The sequence below is a fragment of the Anabrus simplex genome, chromosome 1, assembly GCF_040414725.1.
Source record: "Anabrus simplex isolate iqAnaSimp1 chromosome 1, ASM4041472v1, whole genome shotgun sequence".
NCBI classification, from domain to species: Eukaryota; Metazoa; Arthropoda; class Insecta; order Orthoptera; family Tettigoniidae; genus Anabrus; species Anabrus simplex.
In genome coordinates this window covers 1,565,323,981-1,565,342,368 of record NC_090265.1, presented here as the reverse complement: position 1 = coordinate 1,565,342,368, position 18,388 = coordinate 1,565,323,981, and the positions used below count along the sequence as shown (strand labels likewise).

Below are 18,388 nucleotides of genomic sequence, written 5' to 3'. Positions count from 1 at the left end.
ATTTGATAAGATAATCAGCTATGTGGGAAACGACATGGAAAGGAATGTGATTGTAGCAGGGAATCTGAATTTATCAAATGTCAATTGGGAAGGAAATGCGAATGACAGGAAGCATGACCAACAAATGACAAATAAGCTAGTATGGGAAGGACAGCTGATTCAAAAAGTGATGGAACCAACAAGAGGAAAAAATATCCTGGACGTGGTGCTGATAAAACCAGATGAGCTCTATAGAGAAACCGAAGTAATAGATGGCATTAGTGATCATGAAGCTGTTTTTGTTGTAGTTAAAAGTAAGTGTGTTAGAAAGGATGGTCTTAAAAGTAGGACTATTAGGCAGTACCATATGGCTGATAAAGCAGGCATGAGGCAGTTTTTAAAAAGTAATTATGATCAGTGGAAAACGGTAAATAAGTATGTAAACAGACTCTGGGATGGGTTTAAAGAAATTGTTGAGGAATGTGAAAACAGGTTTGTACCTTTAAAGGTGATAAGGAATGGTAAAGGCCCACCTTGTTATAATAGAGAAATAAAGAGACTAGAAGGAGGTGCAGATTGGAAAGAAATAGAGTCGGCTGTGGAAGTAAGGAGAAATTGTAGGAACTTACTAGGAAATTGAATCTAGCAAAGAAGGCAGCTAAGGATAACATGATGGTAAGCATAATTGGCAGTCATTCAAATTTTAGTGATAAATGGAAAGGTATGGATAGGTATTTTAAGGCAGAAACAAGTTCCAAGAAGGACATTTCAGGAATAATTAATGAACAAGGGGAGTGTGTATGTGAGGATCTTCAAAAGGCAGAAGTATTCAGTCAGCAGTATGCTAAGATTGTTGGTTTCAAGGATAATGCCCAGATAGAGGAGGAGACTAATGCTAAAGTACTAAAATTTACATATGATAACAATGACATTTATAATGAAACAAAATTTGAAAACTAGAAAAGCAGCTGGAATTGATAAAATTTCTGGGGATATACTAAAGACAATGGGTTGGGAAATAGTACCATATCTGAAGTACTTATTTGATTATTGTTTGCTTGAAGAAGCTATACCAAATGAATGGAAAGTTACTATAGTAGCCCCTGTGTAGGAAAGGGTGATAGACATAAAGCTGAAAATTACAGGCCAGTAAGTTTGACATGCGTTGTATGTAAGCTTTGGGAAGGCATTCTTTCTGATTATATTAGACATGTTTGTGAAATTAATAACTGGTTGGATAGAAGGCAGTTTGGTTTTAGGAAAAGTTATTCCACTGAAGCTCAATTTGTAGGATTCCAGCAAGATACAGCAGATATCCTGGATTCACGAGCTCAAATGGACTGTATTGCGATTGACCTGTCTAAAGCATTTGATAGGGTGGATCATGGTAGACTACTGGCAAAAATGAGTCCAACTGGACTAGACAAAAGAGTGACTGAATGGGTTGCTATATTTCTAGAAAATAGATCTCAGAGAATTAGAGTAGGTGAAGCTTTATCTGACCCTGTAATAATTGAGAGGGGAATTCTGCAGGGCAGTATTATTGGACCTTTATGTTTTCTTATATATATTTAAATGATATGAGTAAAGAAGTGGAATCGGAGGTAAGGCTTTTTGCAGATGATGTTATTCTTTATAGAGTAATAAATAAGTTACAAGATTGTGAGCGACTGCAACGTGACCTCAATAATGTTGTGAGATGGACAGCAGGCAACTGCATGATGATAAATGAGGTTAAAAGTCAGGTTGTGAGTTTCACAAATAAGAAAAATTCTCTCAGTTTTAATTACTGCGTTGATGGGGTGGAAGTTCCTTTTGGGGATCATTGGAAGTATCTAGGTGTTAATATAAGGATAGATCTTCATTGGGGTAATCACATAAATGGGATTGTAAGTAAAGGGTACAGATCTCCGCACATGGTTATGAGGGTGTTTAGGGGTTGTAGTAAGGATGTAAAGGAGAGAGCATATAAGTCTCTGGTAAGAGCCCAACTAGAGTATGGTTCCAGTGTATGGGACCCTCACCAGGATTACCTGATTCAAGAACTGGAAAAAATCCAAAGAAAAGCAGTTAGATTTGTTCTCGGTGATTTCCTACAAAAGAGTAGCGTTACAAAAATGTTGCCAAGTTTGGGCTGGGAAGAATTGGGAGAAAGAAGACAAGCTGCTCGACTAAGTGGTATGTTACACGTTATAATTCTCATGTTAGGTCCGTATTGAAATATACGTAAATACAAAGTATGTTACAAGTGTTATTTTTTTTAACATCCACCTATTCAATACCAAGAGATCTTGTTTTAGAAATTAAATATTATTATAGAATGTTAAGGGACATGTTTCGCCCATATTAAGGGGCATCATCAGCCTCAAACTCAAACCTGTATGGTGAAAAATCAGGATCCTGATGGTTCTTACTTAATTTTCAACCATTTTAGTCTTTTGAAAACTTATGTTGACAACTGCCCCACCAAATATATGCTGACCTTTATAACAAACAGGATCCACTTCAGTACCAGACATGTGCCGTTTTTAGAACTTTATATTGACACAAACTTTCTTTTAGACAAGATTTTAAATTAGTTTACAATAATTTTAGCATATGTCATGTCCCAACAGCATATTTTATAACCACTATTCTGTAAAGTTAATATCATAGGAAATCATAGTTCAATTTTTACAAATTATAAAGTGCCATTGTCCTCTAAACAATGTTTGTTTTAAGATTAATCTAATATGGCTGATGATGCCCAATGAGAAGGGCGAAACATGTCCCCATAATATCTAGATTTTCAATGTCTAATTGACCACATAACATGATACTGATTGTATTGAATAGGTAGAACAATAAATGTACTCATTTTGTATACTAAGTGAGATCGCTGTTTTCAATATGGATCAAAAATGAGAGTGATGGTTTGTAATAAGTGGTATGTTCCGAACAGAGAGATGGCGTGGAATGACATTAGTAGACGAGTAAGTTTGAGTGGTGTCTTTAAAAGTAGGAAAGATCACAATTTGAAGATAAGTTGGAATTCAAGAGGACAAATTGGGGCAAATACTCTTTTATAGAAAGGGGAGTTAGGGATTGGAATAACTTACCAAGGAAGATGTTATATAAATTTCCAATTTCTTTGAAATCACTTAAGAAAAGGCTAGGAAAACAACAGCAGATAGAGAATCTGCCACCTGGGCGACTGCCCTAAATGCAGATCAGGATTGATTGATTGACTGATTGATTGATTGATTGATTGAAGAACTGGAAAAAATCCAAAGAAAGGCAGCTCGATTTGTTCTGGGTGATTTCCGACAAAAGAGTAGCGTTGGATTGAGAAGACTTGGGAGAAAAGAGACTAGCTACTCGACTAAGTGGTATGTTACAAGTTATTATCCTCATGATTTTTCTGTTTTGAAGGTTATTTTCAGGAATAACAAGGTATTTTTATTGGTCCACCTATTCAATACTATCCACTGTTATGTGGTTATATTTATAAACAGCTATAGAGCTTTACGGTACATGTACAAACACAATCATTTATTCAGTATTAACACACAAACTTTAACTTTGGGCAAGATCTTTTGTGACTATCTTGGAATTACATATTCGAGAATATACAAGTTCCACGCATTCTAGAAAGATGAAGATCTAGTTTTAGTTTCAGATGCATGGTTTTAGACTGACGTTGAGGTAGTTGTCAATCTATTATGTTATCACAGTTTTAATTTAGTATTATCCATATTTTAATGACTTTGTATATAAATTTTAGCTTTACAATGTTAAATATCCAGTTTCTTGTTTCATACTTATATTTAATATTTAAGTTTAACATTTTAAGATTGACTAAAGGCTGAAGATGCCCTCTAGAAAGGGCGAAACATGTACTGTATTTAGCTCTATAGCTGTTTATAAATGTAACCACATAACAGTGGATAGTAGGTCTGGAAGACCTAAGGTGCCAAAGTACTTAATTGACAAAGTCAAGATGCTATACCAGAAGTGCTACAGCTGTGTCCAGATAGGCAACGGACTATGAAAATGGTTTGAAACAACGAGAAGTGTCCAACAAGGAAGTGCCCTATCACCACTCCTGTTCATAGTAGTAATGGACAAGGTCATAAAATGGACAGTGAACCAAACACCCTGGTATTTGCTGATGATGTGCTTTTATGGGGAGAGACAGAAGCTGAAGTTCAGAAGAAACTTAATGAATGGAACAATACATTCAAAAATTTTGGACTGAAGATGAGCAAAACAAAGACAGTGGAAATGATCATCAATAGGGACGGAACAAGCTTAAATAAATTTCTGGAAGGAGTAAAAATAGAATCAGCTTCCCATTTCAAGTACCTCGGAAGCACAATCTCGAAAGACAACACTGTTAGGCAAGAAATACTCAGCAGAATACAGAAAGCATCAAACTTCTACAGTCAAGTCAGAAATCTTTCCTGGGACTGCAAAATACCACAAGAAGCAAAAACAATCTTGTACCACACTTACTTCGTAACGGTACCAATCCTCATGTTTGTATAGTAGGAATGTAGATATCTTGTTGGTTTTTGTTAAATATCTGTAAGTAAAGTTGATACTTCTGACATGAATAAAGAAAGAAGAAAGAATCCTCACGTACAGTTTAGAGACATGTACCCTTCTAAACAAAGACTTCAGTAGAATCCAAGCAACTGAAATGAGATTCATTAGAACCATGAATCAAACTACCAGAAAGGACGAGATCAGAAATGAAGTGAATAGGAAAGTAGCTGGTATCGAGGTTCCTATTACCAGTGTCATAAAGAAACGCAGACTTCAGTGGTATGGGCACATAATGAAAATGAACAGAGAAAGAAAGACCTGCCGGAAAATATTTTTACCTTAATCTCACAGGAAGAAGACCACAGGAAAGACCAAGAAAATGCTGGATAGAGACTGTAAGATCAGATGTATAGGAGAGAGGACCCCGCGAGCGCTTGTACACCACACCCGGGAAACTGGAGTTGGGAAATGATGATGATGATGATGATGATGATGATGATAATGATGAGTATTGAATAAGTGGACCAATAAAAATACCTTGTTATTCTTGTATAAGTGGTATGTTCCGAGCTGTCAGCGGAGAGATGGCGTGGAATGACATTAGTAGATGAATAAGTCTGAGTGGTGTCTTTAAAAGTAGGAAAGATCACAATAAGAAGATAAAGTTGGAATTCAAGAGGACAAATTGGGGCAAATATTAGTTTATAGGATGGGGAGTTAGGGACTGGAATAACTTACCAAGGGATATGTTCAATAAATGTCAAATTTCTTTGCTAGCATTTAAGAAAAGGCTAGGAAAACAACAGATAGGGAATCTGCCACCTGGGCAACTGCCCTAAATACAGATCAGTAGTGACTGATAGAATGATAGGACACATCTTAAGACACCCAAGGCTTGCTGAATTGGTTTTTGAGGGAAGTGTAGGTGGTAAGAATTGGAGGGGTATCCAAGATATGAATATGACAAGCAGATTAGAGCCGATATAGGATGTAGTAGTTACGTAGAAATGAAAAGCTTAGCACAGGGTAGGGTGGCATGGAAACCTGCATCAAACCAGTCTATGTACTGATGACTCAACAACATGGTAGAAGATCACAGGGGAAATAATAAAGAAATTACAATGCAGGGAATGTCCCTAGTATAACACTAGTAAAAATATCAAAACATTTTAAACACATTCTCAACACCCTGAAACAGCACACGCTATATATCACAACATCAGCATTTCTAAAGAGTACACACACTATTCAAATCACATATTCTATGTGACAATGTAAAAACAGACATTCAAGAAATCTCTTCTGAAAATCATTAAATGACAACAGGCATCTTCATGGTGCTGCTGGAAGGTTCTACAATAAAACATGCAGTGAGGTCATATATACAGTATTCAACTCGCTTTTGCTCGTTGGAGGCTCCACCCCCAAACCTCCAGTTGCTTTTCATTAGAATTGGTCATTTGGGAAATTACTGTGGCGGAAAGGTAGGTATATCAACAAATGGATTGAACCACTAGACAGCACTTTTAGTGCTCTGCATGTTTGGTTCTAAGACGTTTTCTCATATTTTTATTATATATACCATAATACAGCGGTAAATGTTTCGATCTGAGGCAAATTTCATACATTTTTCACAAGTTGAGGAATTTTTCTCACCTAGGGACAGCCACAGTCTTGAAATTTGGAAGGTGTGTTGATGATGAAACGATCTACAAGTTTGGTTTTTCGACATTTTGTTGTATCTCCACTGGGTACATCTTAGATTGGTTTATAAATTTAGAATAGGCTGAAATTTGAGTACAATTTACACATATTCCTATCATTATACCATACTTATACGGCAGCTAGAGTCATGCAATTTGTCTTGCATATGGCCCATGGATTTGCCAATGATCCTGCCAAATTTCATGATTCTGTCAGTCTTAAGTGTGCCAAACAGTAAAATTAATTATGGAAAATGTACCAAACTGATGTAAAATCAGTAAAAATAGCTTGATCTGCTTGATTTAGAATGCAAAACTAGTAGTATTTCTTGTAGTATTCTCTTTCCGAGGAATTGCCCGTTATACTCATGTTGTAGTTGTTGTTGGATAATTACCTATATTTTAACTTTACTTTATTATCACTTGTAATGTTACGCTAGTATTAAGCTTAACCTATAGTATTTTAAGCTGTAGTGTTAAGACCTGGAAATACTTAAGTTGTGTGTGAATTTGTATATGATACTGGATTTAGAATGTTAAACTAGTATTTCTTATAATATTTTCTTTCCATGGATTTTCTTGTTGTTGTTGTTGTCGTCGTTGTTGTTGTTGGATAATTATCTTTTTAACTTTATTAGCATTGTAATGTTAAGCTATTAGTAAGATGAATCTGTATTATTGTAAGCCGCAATGTTTAGCACTGGAAATAGTTAAGTTGAGTATGAAGTTTTATATGATGATGCTGGATTTAGAATGTTAAACTATTCGTATTTCTAGTAATATTTTCTTTCCATGGAATTGCTGGTTATACTCCTGCTGTTGTAGTTGTAGTTGTTGTTGTTGGGTAGTTATGTTTTAAGTTTACTTTATTATCACTTCTATTCTTAAGCTATAGGGTGTGGTACAAGGTAAGGTGATGAGTGTTATCCAGGACCTCATGCAAAGATCACTCAACCTTGTGGAGAACTGGTGTCGGGAAGAACAACTATCAGTCAACCTGAACAAGATAACTCTGGTCCTTTTACAAGAGAAGAAAATTAGAGGGAAAGAGATCACTGAAGCTCTTTGGGCAAGATTATGGAAGAACAGGCACTGCACCTAGGTGTAGTGTTAAATAAAAATCTAACCTGGAATTCACATATAGAAAAGAACATAACCCGGGCCAAGAACTTGCTGTATGCATGTAAAAGAGCCTTTGGGAAGACATGGGGCCTAAGACCATCAATGGTAATGTGGATATACGCAATGATCATCAGACCGTTGATGGCCTATGCTGCAATCATCTGGTGGCAGACAGTAAGTCAAAAAAGTCCGCAGTAGATTGGATAGCCTACAGAGAATGGCATGCATAGCCATAACTGGGACTATGAGAACTACACCGACAGAAGCCTTGAATTGAATAACACTCCTATGTTCCTATGTTTTATTATTCATCCACCTGTATTGTATTGTATTGAATAGGTGGATGAATAATAAAACATACAAGTGTTATTTAATACAAATATTTTCAATACAGACCCAAAAATGAATTTTATCACATGTAATAAGAAGCCTTGAATACTTTACTAGACCTCCCATCACTATGCAATTTCATAAAAGGACAGGCTAGAATGAGTTCATATAGACTGGCACAATCAGAGTGCTGGAATGCACAAAGACCCAACCTAGGACACTGTAAAATTAACAGAGTAATAACAGAGGAAGTTCTAAACATGCCTTCTGATTATATGATACCAAAGTACAACTTTGAAAAACCGTCTGAGACCCGGATAATAAAAAAAGAAGAATGGAATATCAACAAATGGAATACTGAAAAAGAAGATATAGTGTGGTGGACTGATGGCTCAAAGACTGTGGATGGTGCAGGAGAAAGGATCAATGGGAGAAGACCTAAGAGATCAATCCAGATGATCCTGGGCAGACACACTACAGTCCTTCAAGCTGAAATGATAGCTATCACAACATGTCTTGAAGAAAATCTGAAAATGAACTATAGGAATAAGAACATTTTCATTTTTATGGACAGCCAAGCAGCCATTAAGGCACTAGAGGCAGTCCGGATAATATTCAGAATTGTCTGGTATTGCCACTCACTTCTCCTGAAGCTCTCAAAGTACAACATTGTCAAAATAATATGGGTATGAGGGCATGCAGGTATAGAAGGAAATGAAAAGGCAGGTAAACTGGCCAGGAAAGGGGCAGAAACACATTTTGTAGGCTCAGTACAACATTGTCAAAATAATATGGGTACCAGGGCATGCAGGTATAGAAGGAAATGAAAAGGCAGATAAACTGACCAGGAAAGGGGCAGAAACACATTTTGTAGGCCCAGAACCTGTATGCAGAATTTCCTACAGACAAGCCTAATACTACATAGGAAAATGGTACAAAAATAACAAGTGGAAAACTGGAAAAATACTCCAGGATGCAGGCTTGCAAAGAAACTGATAAAAGGACCAAACAAGAAGCATACTAAAGAACTGTTGAAACTCAGCAGAGAAAATATAAGATGGGTAGTAGGACTGTTGACAGGACACTGCCATCTCAAAAAACACCTACATAGAATTGGAGTAATAAGAGACAACATATGCAGGAAATGAAATGAAGCAGAGGAATCAGCTGAACACATACTTTTCGAATGTGAGGTGCTCGGTAGAATCAGACTCTCCACTCTAAGACTACCAGGTGAAGAGAGAGAAAAAATCCAAGTAGACCCAATAAGAACAACCTGCAGCTTTGTGAAGGGAGCAGGTATATCTAGGTGGGAATGAAGGAAAAACATGGTAGCAAAAGATCTTAAAAGTCGACGCTAACTAGGAACTAATATTTAGAGGCCCCATGAAGAAAAGAAGCGACAGGGTCCTTCTTTCTTTTTAGCTCACTCCATGTGTCAGGGGAACTCACACGGAAGACGACAGTGCGGCCGGGTGACTCATTTGCCGAGAGATATATTGCTTCATAACCAGCTAAGATGATCTAATGCAGCTGGGTAGCAATAACCATTGCTTCACAGCAATAGTTTAGCTCAACATGTGTGGTATTGGTAGCGTGTTCAATGTGTTTGCGTAGTTTCTGTACGAATACTAAAGTAATCGTGTGTTTAACGAGTGATGTATATAGTAGAACAGCGTGTATTCATTGTGTTGTGCTATGTGAAGCATTCTTCTTACACAGAATGCCGCTTTCGGTTCATTCGCAAATTTCCTAGCATCCTCCCTCCCCATAGGAGTACGGTACGTAAATTAGTAAAGAAGTTCCACACCACTGGGTCCATTCTTAATAAAAAATCACACAGGAGACGAACCGTTTTAACAGAGGAAAAGCTTGATGAAATTGGAGCTCTCTTGGAAAGAACTCCAACAAAATCCCTGTCGCGTCTTGCCGTACAATGTGCGCAATAACTGCTCGCAGAATTATAGCACTGGAAATAGTTAAGTTGAGTATGAAGTTTTATATGATGATGCTGGATTTGGAATGTTAAACTAGTAATATTTCTTGTAATATTTTCTTTCCATGGAATTGCTTGTTGTACTTATGTTTTGTTGTTGTTGGGTAATTATGTTAACTTTATCCTATTATCACACTACTGCAAGTGACCACTGCCATCAGGATATTTCCCAATTGTGATGTATTTGTTAATAATAAAAATATATGTAAGGCATAAGAGATCGAGACACAACTAAAAGTCATAGAGCCAAAGTTGTATACCTCTTCATGATGCATACCGAATGTGTTGTCTGTTTTGTGATACGACTTACCGTTTAGCCTCAACAAACCTTGAAATGATAGTCTACACTGTCGTTAAATCTGTCTGTATATTTTGATATATTTAGGGAGTAAAATGTTAAACATTGTAACTTTTGGAATTTCTCCGTCTGTTACAGGGCAAGAGGTATAATTTTGTAAAATTTCAATTTTCTAGCATAAATGGAACATGTGTTCGCCATTTTGCTTTCAGAAAGGGGGGGGGGGGGAAGGTAATTTAACATTTGAACTTTTTGGAATTTCTCCACTGGTTACAGCCTAAAAGCTAGAATTTTGCCAAATTTTAATTTTCTAACACCCCTGGAAGTTTGCGTCTGCCATTTTAGTTTTCTTTGGGAGGGGAGGGGGGATAAAATTTAAACTTTGAACTTTTTGGAATTTTTCCTTAGGTTAGAGCCCAATAGCTATCAGTCTGCCGAATTACAAGTTTCTAGCTCATCTGCAAGTGGGTAAACATTAATGTCAGTGAGTGAGTGAGTCAGTTAGCCTTCTGGTTTTATATAATAGAAGATAGAAGATAGAAGAAGAAGAGAAGACTGTATACTTACTAAGGACTTCCTTCATTTCATGATGAGTGATTTCTGAGTAATTTCTGATTTCTCCAAAAGGAGTAAAATTCTGTCACTCTCAAGGATATTTTGTTCAATATAATAAAAGCAGTTAGAAATAATTCTAGTAATGCAGAGATACAAAGCCTTGGGAGTTTTATGTCTAACACTTCAGGGACCAATTAGTGGATTGGTTTGTCCTAGCTACTGGAAAACAATCTGTCATCCATTGTTCAAAACTGTGATGTGATCATGTGAACCTGCACCATGAACCAATAATTTTTACACACAAGAATAAATTATTGAATGAAAAAATAAGTTCTATGGCAAGAAAATAATCTAAATTAAGGTCAAGTTACAGAAAACATACCAGCCCAAAGCCTTCCAGATGGATCAGCCTTTCCATCATTGAATCTGTTTTCACATTTTCCTTCTTCATGATCCACATTTGCAATTCGTTCCACATTACTAGGTTTACTACTGACTCCATCCCATGTGATAATGGCCAGATCACAACCAATAGATATCAAGAACTTGTTCTTCTGACCTTCTATTGGAATAATAAGGGAGACTGGACCTCCTTCTGTAAATTTTAAAAAAGACTGGTATGGTAACACTGTACTAAATACAAGTTTAAAAATGAAGAAGCAATAATAAGAATCAAACAGTGAAAGAAAATTATACTTTATAATATAGCAGATTCCAGTTGCTTAACTGGGTTTGAGTTGGTTATCTTCATTATTAAGCAACACTCCATACATGTGGTCAGTTTCTTCATTCAGCAAACACTAGTTCACAATTTCCTCTCCATAACATCAAGTCTTAACAGACAGGAAGAATGAAATCTCCATGGTCAAGGGAATACATACAATGCTGAACTTTGATCTTTGTGCTTGGTAACCAAGTGGCAAAACCACAGGCTTCTCACCAAGATGGCCGCAGATCAATACTGACCAATGTGTGTGTGACTTTTTAAATATATATATATCGTATGGCTTTATAAGTACACAAAAAAAAATATCAAATGGAAATGTCCAAATTTGACAACCAGTCCAGAGCACTCATCCTTCTGGTCCAGATTCCATGTAAAACTGGTGGTACTGTGGCTAAGATTACAATATCAAAATTCATGTAAAACTACAATTTACGTGGATTACACTGTTATAAAATGTATGGTACATACCAGGGAATTCTTTTCAAAATATAAGATATCATCCAGGAGAAATATGAGAAATGTTTTCACAATCTTACAAGGGGAGTATACAAACCATATATCATAATTAAGTTAGGTATTGCAACTATTATATAATCAAGTACGGTATGCACCAAAATATACAGTACTCATTTTCGCGCAGTGCGCATGCGCACGCCTGAGCGTCTGCATGTTGTTACATCGCCATGATGAATTGTTAGTTGCGTAAAGAACGTTGTGGTCTGTGATTGGAAGTGACAACGGGTCTCGCGACGAAGGAAAAAGTGTTTATAGTGGAGTATTATTTTCGCTCGTACGGAAACGGTTATCAAGGTGGGCCGAGTTTAAAGTTAGTGGCGGAACAATATCGTGAACACTTCAATAAGCCAGCACCTAGCAACACAGTTATGCTATCCATTGTTTAAAAATTTCATCGTACAGGTAGTGTATTGTGTCAATGCAAGGGAAGGTCTGGTAGGCCAGTAACTGTGTCCACATATGAAAATCATGGACGTGTCCTCAATCAGGTGTTGCAGTCTCCAAAGTGAAGTCTTCGGTGAACAGCCCTGAAATTAAACATCAGCCCTACGTCACTTCAGCAACTGCTTAAAGACATAGGTGGATTTCCGTACCGAATACAGGTTGGGCAATGATTGACGGAGCAAGATGGGCATATCAGGAATATTGTGCACAAATTTTAGCCATGGTGTACAAGGATCCAGATTTCTTTTTCAATGTGTGGTTCTCTGATGAAAGTCACATTCACTTGGACAGTTTTATCAATTGCCAAACAACTCGCTTTCTTGGTTTCAAGAGGCCAGACACTATAGTCCAGAAACTGCTACATAGTGTGCGTGTAACGATTTGGTGTGCCCGGGGGCAAGAGGGGGCCGCGGCCCCACCCTAGCTCTCAGGGAAAGGCAAAAATCTAATGTAGTCAGGTGTTTTTCTTTCAAGAAAATGATTTAAAATTCGGTATTACGTAGAAGTGGTAGTATCCCCCAGCCCCCACCCACAGGCAGGGGATACTGTGGGTGTTATTCTACTGCCATTCATCTTCCAAAATTTTAAAAATACTACATACCCCCAGGTCTAGGCCTCCCCCTCCTACAAACTGTCATATGAGCACCCATGTCCAACTCATGATCCCAAATTTGGGGTTTTATCTAGGCTGAGGTAGTTGATTTTTGAAGGGTGATCAAAAATAGTGGCACTCCATGCCACTGCTGTTGGCACATTAAAGATCTTTGGTGGCATTCTCAGTATCAATCAAATTAACTCAGCCGTAGTACCTGTCCAGTCTTTTTCTTAGGACGCCATCTCCCTACAAAGGCAATCCAACAGATTATGCTTACTCATGAAACAGTGCCTCAAAAGATTTCATTAGAAGTTAATCCATCCCTTTCACCCGTGATATTTGAAGAATTCTTCTGTACAAATACATTTCAAAAGCTTGAATTCATCACTTCAGCAAAGGGCTCAGCATTGAGTCTTCCAAACCATACAGAAGGGCAGGGAAAACATAGCATCGCAACATCCAAACTTGGAGCTGAATGTTGCTGGTGAATAGGGCCCTAATACTGTTGAACAATTTTTGGCTTGCCTGATCCTTGATAAGATTTCATTCTTGGGATTGCAATGTTCATTCACTATAACAGAATTTAAATTCTCACCAAGTTTTGTATGACATACACAATCGAAAGCTTTTCAATAGTTGATGAAGCATGTGCACATGTTGACATTCATATCCAAGCATCTCCAAGTCAAAATAATGAAAGAGAAAATAGCCTCATGAATTCTGTCAGTCCAGTAAAATTATTCCTTTGCTGCTAGACAGCAGACACAATGCAGAATGCTAAAATTGGTAGACAGACTGGTTAGATGGCAACTTAGTAACCGAGCCCATACGATATTATATATATATATATATATATATATATACATTATTTTTAAATACAAATTTGGCCACAATTGTGGACCATTTAGAAACTGTTATCTGGTCAATCCCTTCAGTTCTTCCCAAAACATCTTCATTCTTTCACATCTGATTTCTCTCTGCTGCTTGGATATTATCAATTTGGGACTACATTTAGACGTCTTGAAGTTGTCAGTGAGTCTTTTGAACTCATTTCCATTGGGTGAGTTGGCTGTGTGGTTAGGGTGCGCAGCTGTGAGCTTGCATCCGGGAGATAGTTGATTCGAACCCCACTGTCGGCAGCCCTGAAGATGGTTTCCCATGGTTTCCCATTTTCACACCAGGTAAACACTGGGGCTGTACCTTAATTAATTAAGGCCACGGCCCTCTCCTTCCCACTCCTAGGACTTTCCTATCCCATCGTCGCCGTAAGACCTATCTTTGTCGGTGCGATGTAACTTCAGTGTAACCCTCAATCTTACAATGTACAAAGATCTTCTTCATTAACTGGTTCTCATCCATTGTCACCAGATGTCCATAGAATTTTAATCTTTGTTTCCGCATTGAGATGGCGATCCTTTCAGTGTGTCTGTAAAGGTTCCATATACCATCAGCATCTCTCAATGGTTTTAGAATATTTTTTTTAAGATTTCCCCTCCTCCTTTTTTTTTTTTTTCCCAGGCACTGAGCCAGTTTTACTACTGTGTTGTAGTGTCCAAGTTTACCCTTGAGGGATATGTCTCCTTGTTGTACCTATTCTTGTACTTGTCTGTAGGCCAGTTCCAGTTTTCTAGCTTTTGCCTTGTTTGCCCCTTTGTCCAGTCCATTTGGCTGTATCCACTGCCCCAGATATTTGAGCTTCTTTTGATGGTTCCATGTGTCACTTCCATGTCTTTCTCTCTCCTTGGTGTCTGTATTCCACAAATTCTGTATTCTCATAGAAGACTTCAAGACCGATTTTCTCAGTGATTTTTTTAAGGTTTTAAGGACCTAAAAATCACCCAAATATGCAGGCAAATATGCTGTTAAAAACAGCTAAATATGACCCAAGAATGGAAAATATGACCAAACATATTGTACCAGGAAATGATTATGGGGCCAGAGCATGGGAAGGATCTCAGGTAGTGTTCGGCTTCTTATTGGAGCAGGTACAGAGATGGATAGTATCGCAGGGCGAATAATAGATGGTAAAATCTTTTTGACAATATTTATTAAAAATTTTCATGAAAATCACCCTGCAGTTGAAACTTCAAAATCAAACTTCCAGCCAATATTTTCGAAAATGCAGAAATAAAATATCGATGCTGTTGTATTCTGAGATATCCACTTGCTTAAAAATGTCCAAAATAAATATCAGTCTTTTAGAGATCGTAAACACCCTACAGTTCATCTAATATGGATTTAAATACCAAAATAACACTTTGCACCTTGAATTTCATTAAGTCCATCACTTATGATGCAGACCTACAGTTTTTCTAATATTTTTGAACATAATATTAACACACACTGTCATGAATAACTTGATAGTTCAAATAAAAATATTTGATCACTTGCTGTATACTTCTACAGTTCATCTAAGTTGAAAAGTAAAATAGTGCAGTTGCAAACCCTAGAGTTCATCTACGTGAAATTACTTCAAGTTATAAATGATTTTAAAAAGGAATTTACAGTTCAAAAGCTTTCTTGAATTATTATAAATAGCAAGCTGAAATTCACACGAAGCACTTTACTGTTGTTGAAGCACTATGATTAACTGAGTGCTTTGTTAAAAGTCAGTCAGTGGGATTACTCACTCAAAATATGAGAAGATCACCTGGAATCTGCTTATAAGTGTTGGTGTTGTGCTGTCCAGCGGCTTGGTACCTCGAACATTCTGCAGCGTGCAGCCACGGCTCGAACTCAGCACCAGCAGCGTGACAAGTCCGTTCAGTGAAGATACCACGTTAATATCCCTTGTCGACGTCCCTCGATGGGTACCATGATCGAAGAAACCACGTTAATCCCACACTGGAAATGACGTTTGATGCAGCAGAATCAAACAACACTTTGCCAAGATTTCCGATGTTCTTTGAGATAATGTCGGAACATGGAAAGTTCAATTGGCACTATAGAGCTCTCAATTATCATTAAGATTAGTATCATACACTGACACAAGTCTCAATGCACAGTTCGTATTCTCATGTTTGTTTTACGGTGAATACGTGACTTAGAATATCACAGTCTATGCTACAGTATGATTTGTAAGTCAGGTTAATGAAGTAATGACTTAGAATCATTTTCAACATGGAAAACACAGTTTCCCCACACACACAGTTTATAGAATTAGGATTTAACACTGTCACAGTTCATAATAGTCACTGATTATGTCTGAGGTTCGACCGTAGAATAATCATCACAGTCCATGAAACACTTGAAAAAATGTCATTAATAACAGTCTCTACAACAGTCTCTGGAATAATAATGTTCATAGATTAAGAAGATTTTATGACTGAACTTCCATAACACAAGTCCGTACGACTGAATATTGTCATAAAAAGTTCTTAACATTCAGTTAGTTTCTCATAGTGGTGATCGAAAGTTCGAGAGAATACACTAAAAAAAGTCACATTTAGCCTTGTTATTTGATGAATGTTTAGTGGAATAGTATCTCACACAGTCCACAATTGTACTAGTATAAGAGAAATGTGTCTCAGAATCATTAAAATGGTCACAAATTAGAAGTTTAGTTTATCACACACAATGTCTTAGAATATTGTCACGGTCAATGATACAGTTCAGAATTAGTGAAAATGACAAAGTCCACAATATCGTTTACTGATAAATGAAGTACTTGACACTTCAATTCACAACTTCTCTTATAACTTCACTCAGTTAACACACTCCTAAATATTATATAACGACGATTTAGTCGGAGAAATTTTAGAACATTTCCTTCGTCGCAACGCGGTAGAAACTTTACTTGCAACGTCTTCGCACAATTTCAAAGTGTTCGAGTGTGACTTCTACGTCCTCGTGGATCGCGACGGAGCATACTGTCCTTCTGTCATAATCGCAGAATACACTGGCTATAACCTCGGTTCGTTGACCTATTTATACCTGGCTGCGAGCAGCGCTCGGAATCAGGTGATGAAGGGGTGATAATACTTCCCAAGCTTTAACTTATTATATCTTGGAAACCACTGGACGGATTGATCTCAAATTTGCAGGGATGTACTTTCAGAATATGGGCTACAATTTAGTGTTGTCCTCATGTTAATTGATCCAGGCGTTAAAAAGTTCAAAAAATGCTGATGATGATGATGAAGCTTGTTGTTTTAAGGGGTCTAACATCGAAGGTCATCGGCCCCTTCAAAAAACGTTTTCGAGAGAATTCTGAGGGGAGGGACGCTACAGGCAGTACTGACGTCACTTGACCTTACTTCACTCATGCGGTCTCTCTACGCAGTGCAGTGAGAACGAGAACCTTCTCTCTCGCACAGCTGTTTATGCATCGGAACTTAACCATTCGCTCATGAATAAAGATTTATAACTCATATGTGCCAGGGCCTATGCCTTCTCGGTACAATATGTACTTCAAATTAATAATTTTTGCCACTAGTTCTTTTATATTAAAGCTACAATTCATTACACAATCTTATAGCACTACTTCAATGGATTTCCTTACTAGTTCTTTTAACTTTTAAATAGTCTCTATCATTAATTCATTATCAATCATTAAACTGTGGTCAGTACCGAAGATATTTGTAATTAATACTGCAATCTTACATAATGGTGACAGAGACCATATCGATGATCCTGCAAACCAATGAAAATCGTATTAGTTATTGGAATTAAGAATGCACCGGCAGTCACTATGGGCACAAAATATTTCGTTGAAGTTAAATATAGACAGAAAAAATAAGTAACTCTTATTCCCCCATTCATCTCAGCATTTTTGTGTCTGATAGTGTTGTTATGCTGCTGGACATTAAAATGCTTTATATCTCTTACTTTAACTTCACACACTTTGCAGAAGATTTTTCCCTCAGTAGAGAAAAAATTCTCCCCCGTCACTTTAATGTGATTTCTTAATTTGACATTTTCCCTACATTTTCTTTAAGTTGATATTTTTAAGAAACAGGAGGAGAGAAAGGTAATTTAGGTGCTACCTAAGTTGGGCACGAACTACAAGTGCTAAGACAGATATGAAGATAAGCCCTTGTGGTATTTCCTTGTCTCTGTACAGTGGTGACATTCCAATGGACGTAAATACACACACTGCAAGTCTTACTCTAAAGGAAGTTATTCCAAAATTAGTGATGTAAATTCAGATGAGATATAATAAGCATCAACTTCTCAGTTCTGAGGCACGAGCTTCAAGTTTCGTCACAATGCCACAAATATATTAACACAGGTGACATCACATATCACATTCCAAAAAACAGTACGTTTTCCCCTGCAAAATATGACCAAATATTACCTTAAATAAATTAAATGACCAAAATATGACCTAAACAATGAAACATTGTAAATAACAAAACAATCTTGACTCTAACATTCATAACATTACAGATGGGTACCTAAGCATTATCTTTTAATGTACACTCATGAAAAACATTTTGCAATAAATTTCTAGTCTAGAAGAATATTTCTATTCATGTGAGTGAACAGAAGACAATACTCCCATCCCCTAGTTCCAGATCATCTGAAACTGGGAAGAAAGTAATCACTTACTGCAATCCAAATTGTTGATAGATGCATGATTTTCCTTGTTACAATT

At 37.1% G+C, this 18,388-nt stretch overlaps 1 protein-coding gene across 1 annotated transcript in view; it reads right to left on the bottom strand.

Annotated features, from left to right (window-relative positions):
* Positions 1-18,388, bottom strand: part of LOC136862418 (uncharacterized) — a 245,013-nt gene that overhangs the window by 40,640 nt on the left and 185,985 nt on the right. Inside the window, exon 9 of the mRNA XM_068226237.1 lies at positions 10,893-11,105. Coding sequence (XP_068082338.1) covers positions 10,893-11,105 — 213 coding nt within the window. The remainder of the gene's footprint in view (positions 1-10,892; positions 11,106-18,388) is intronic.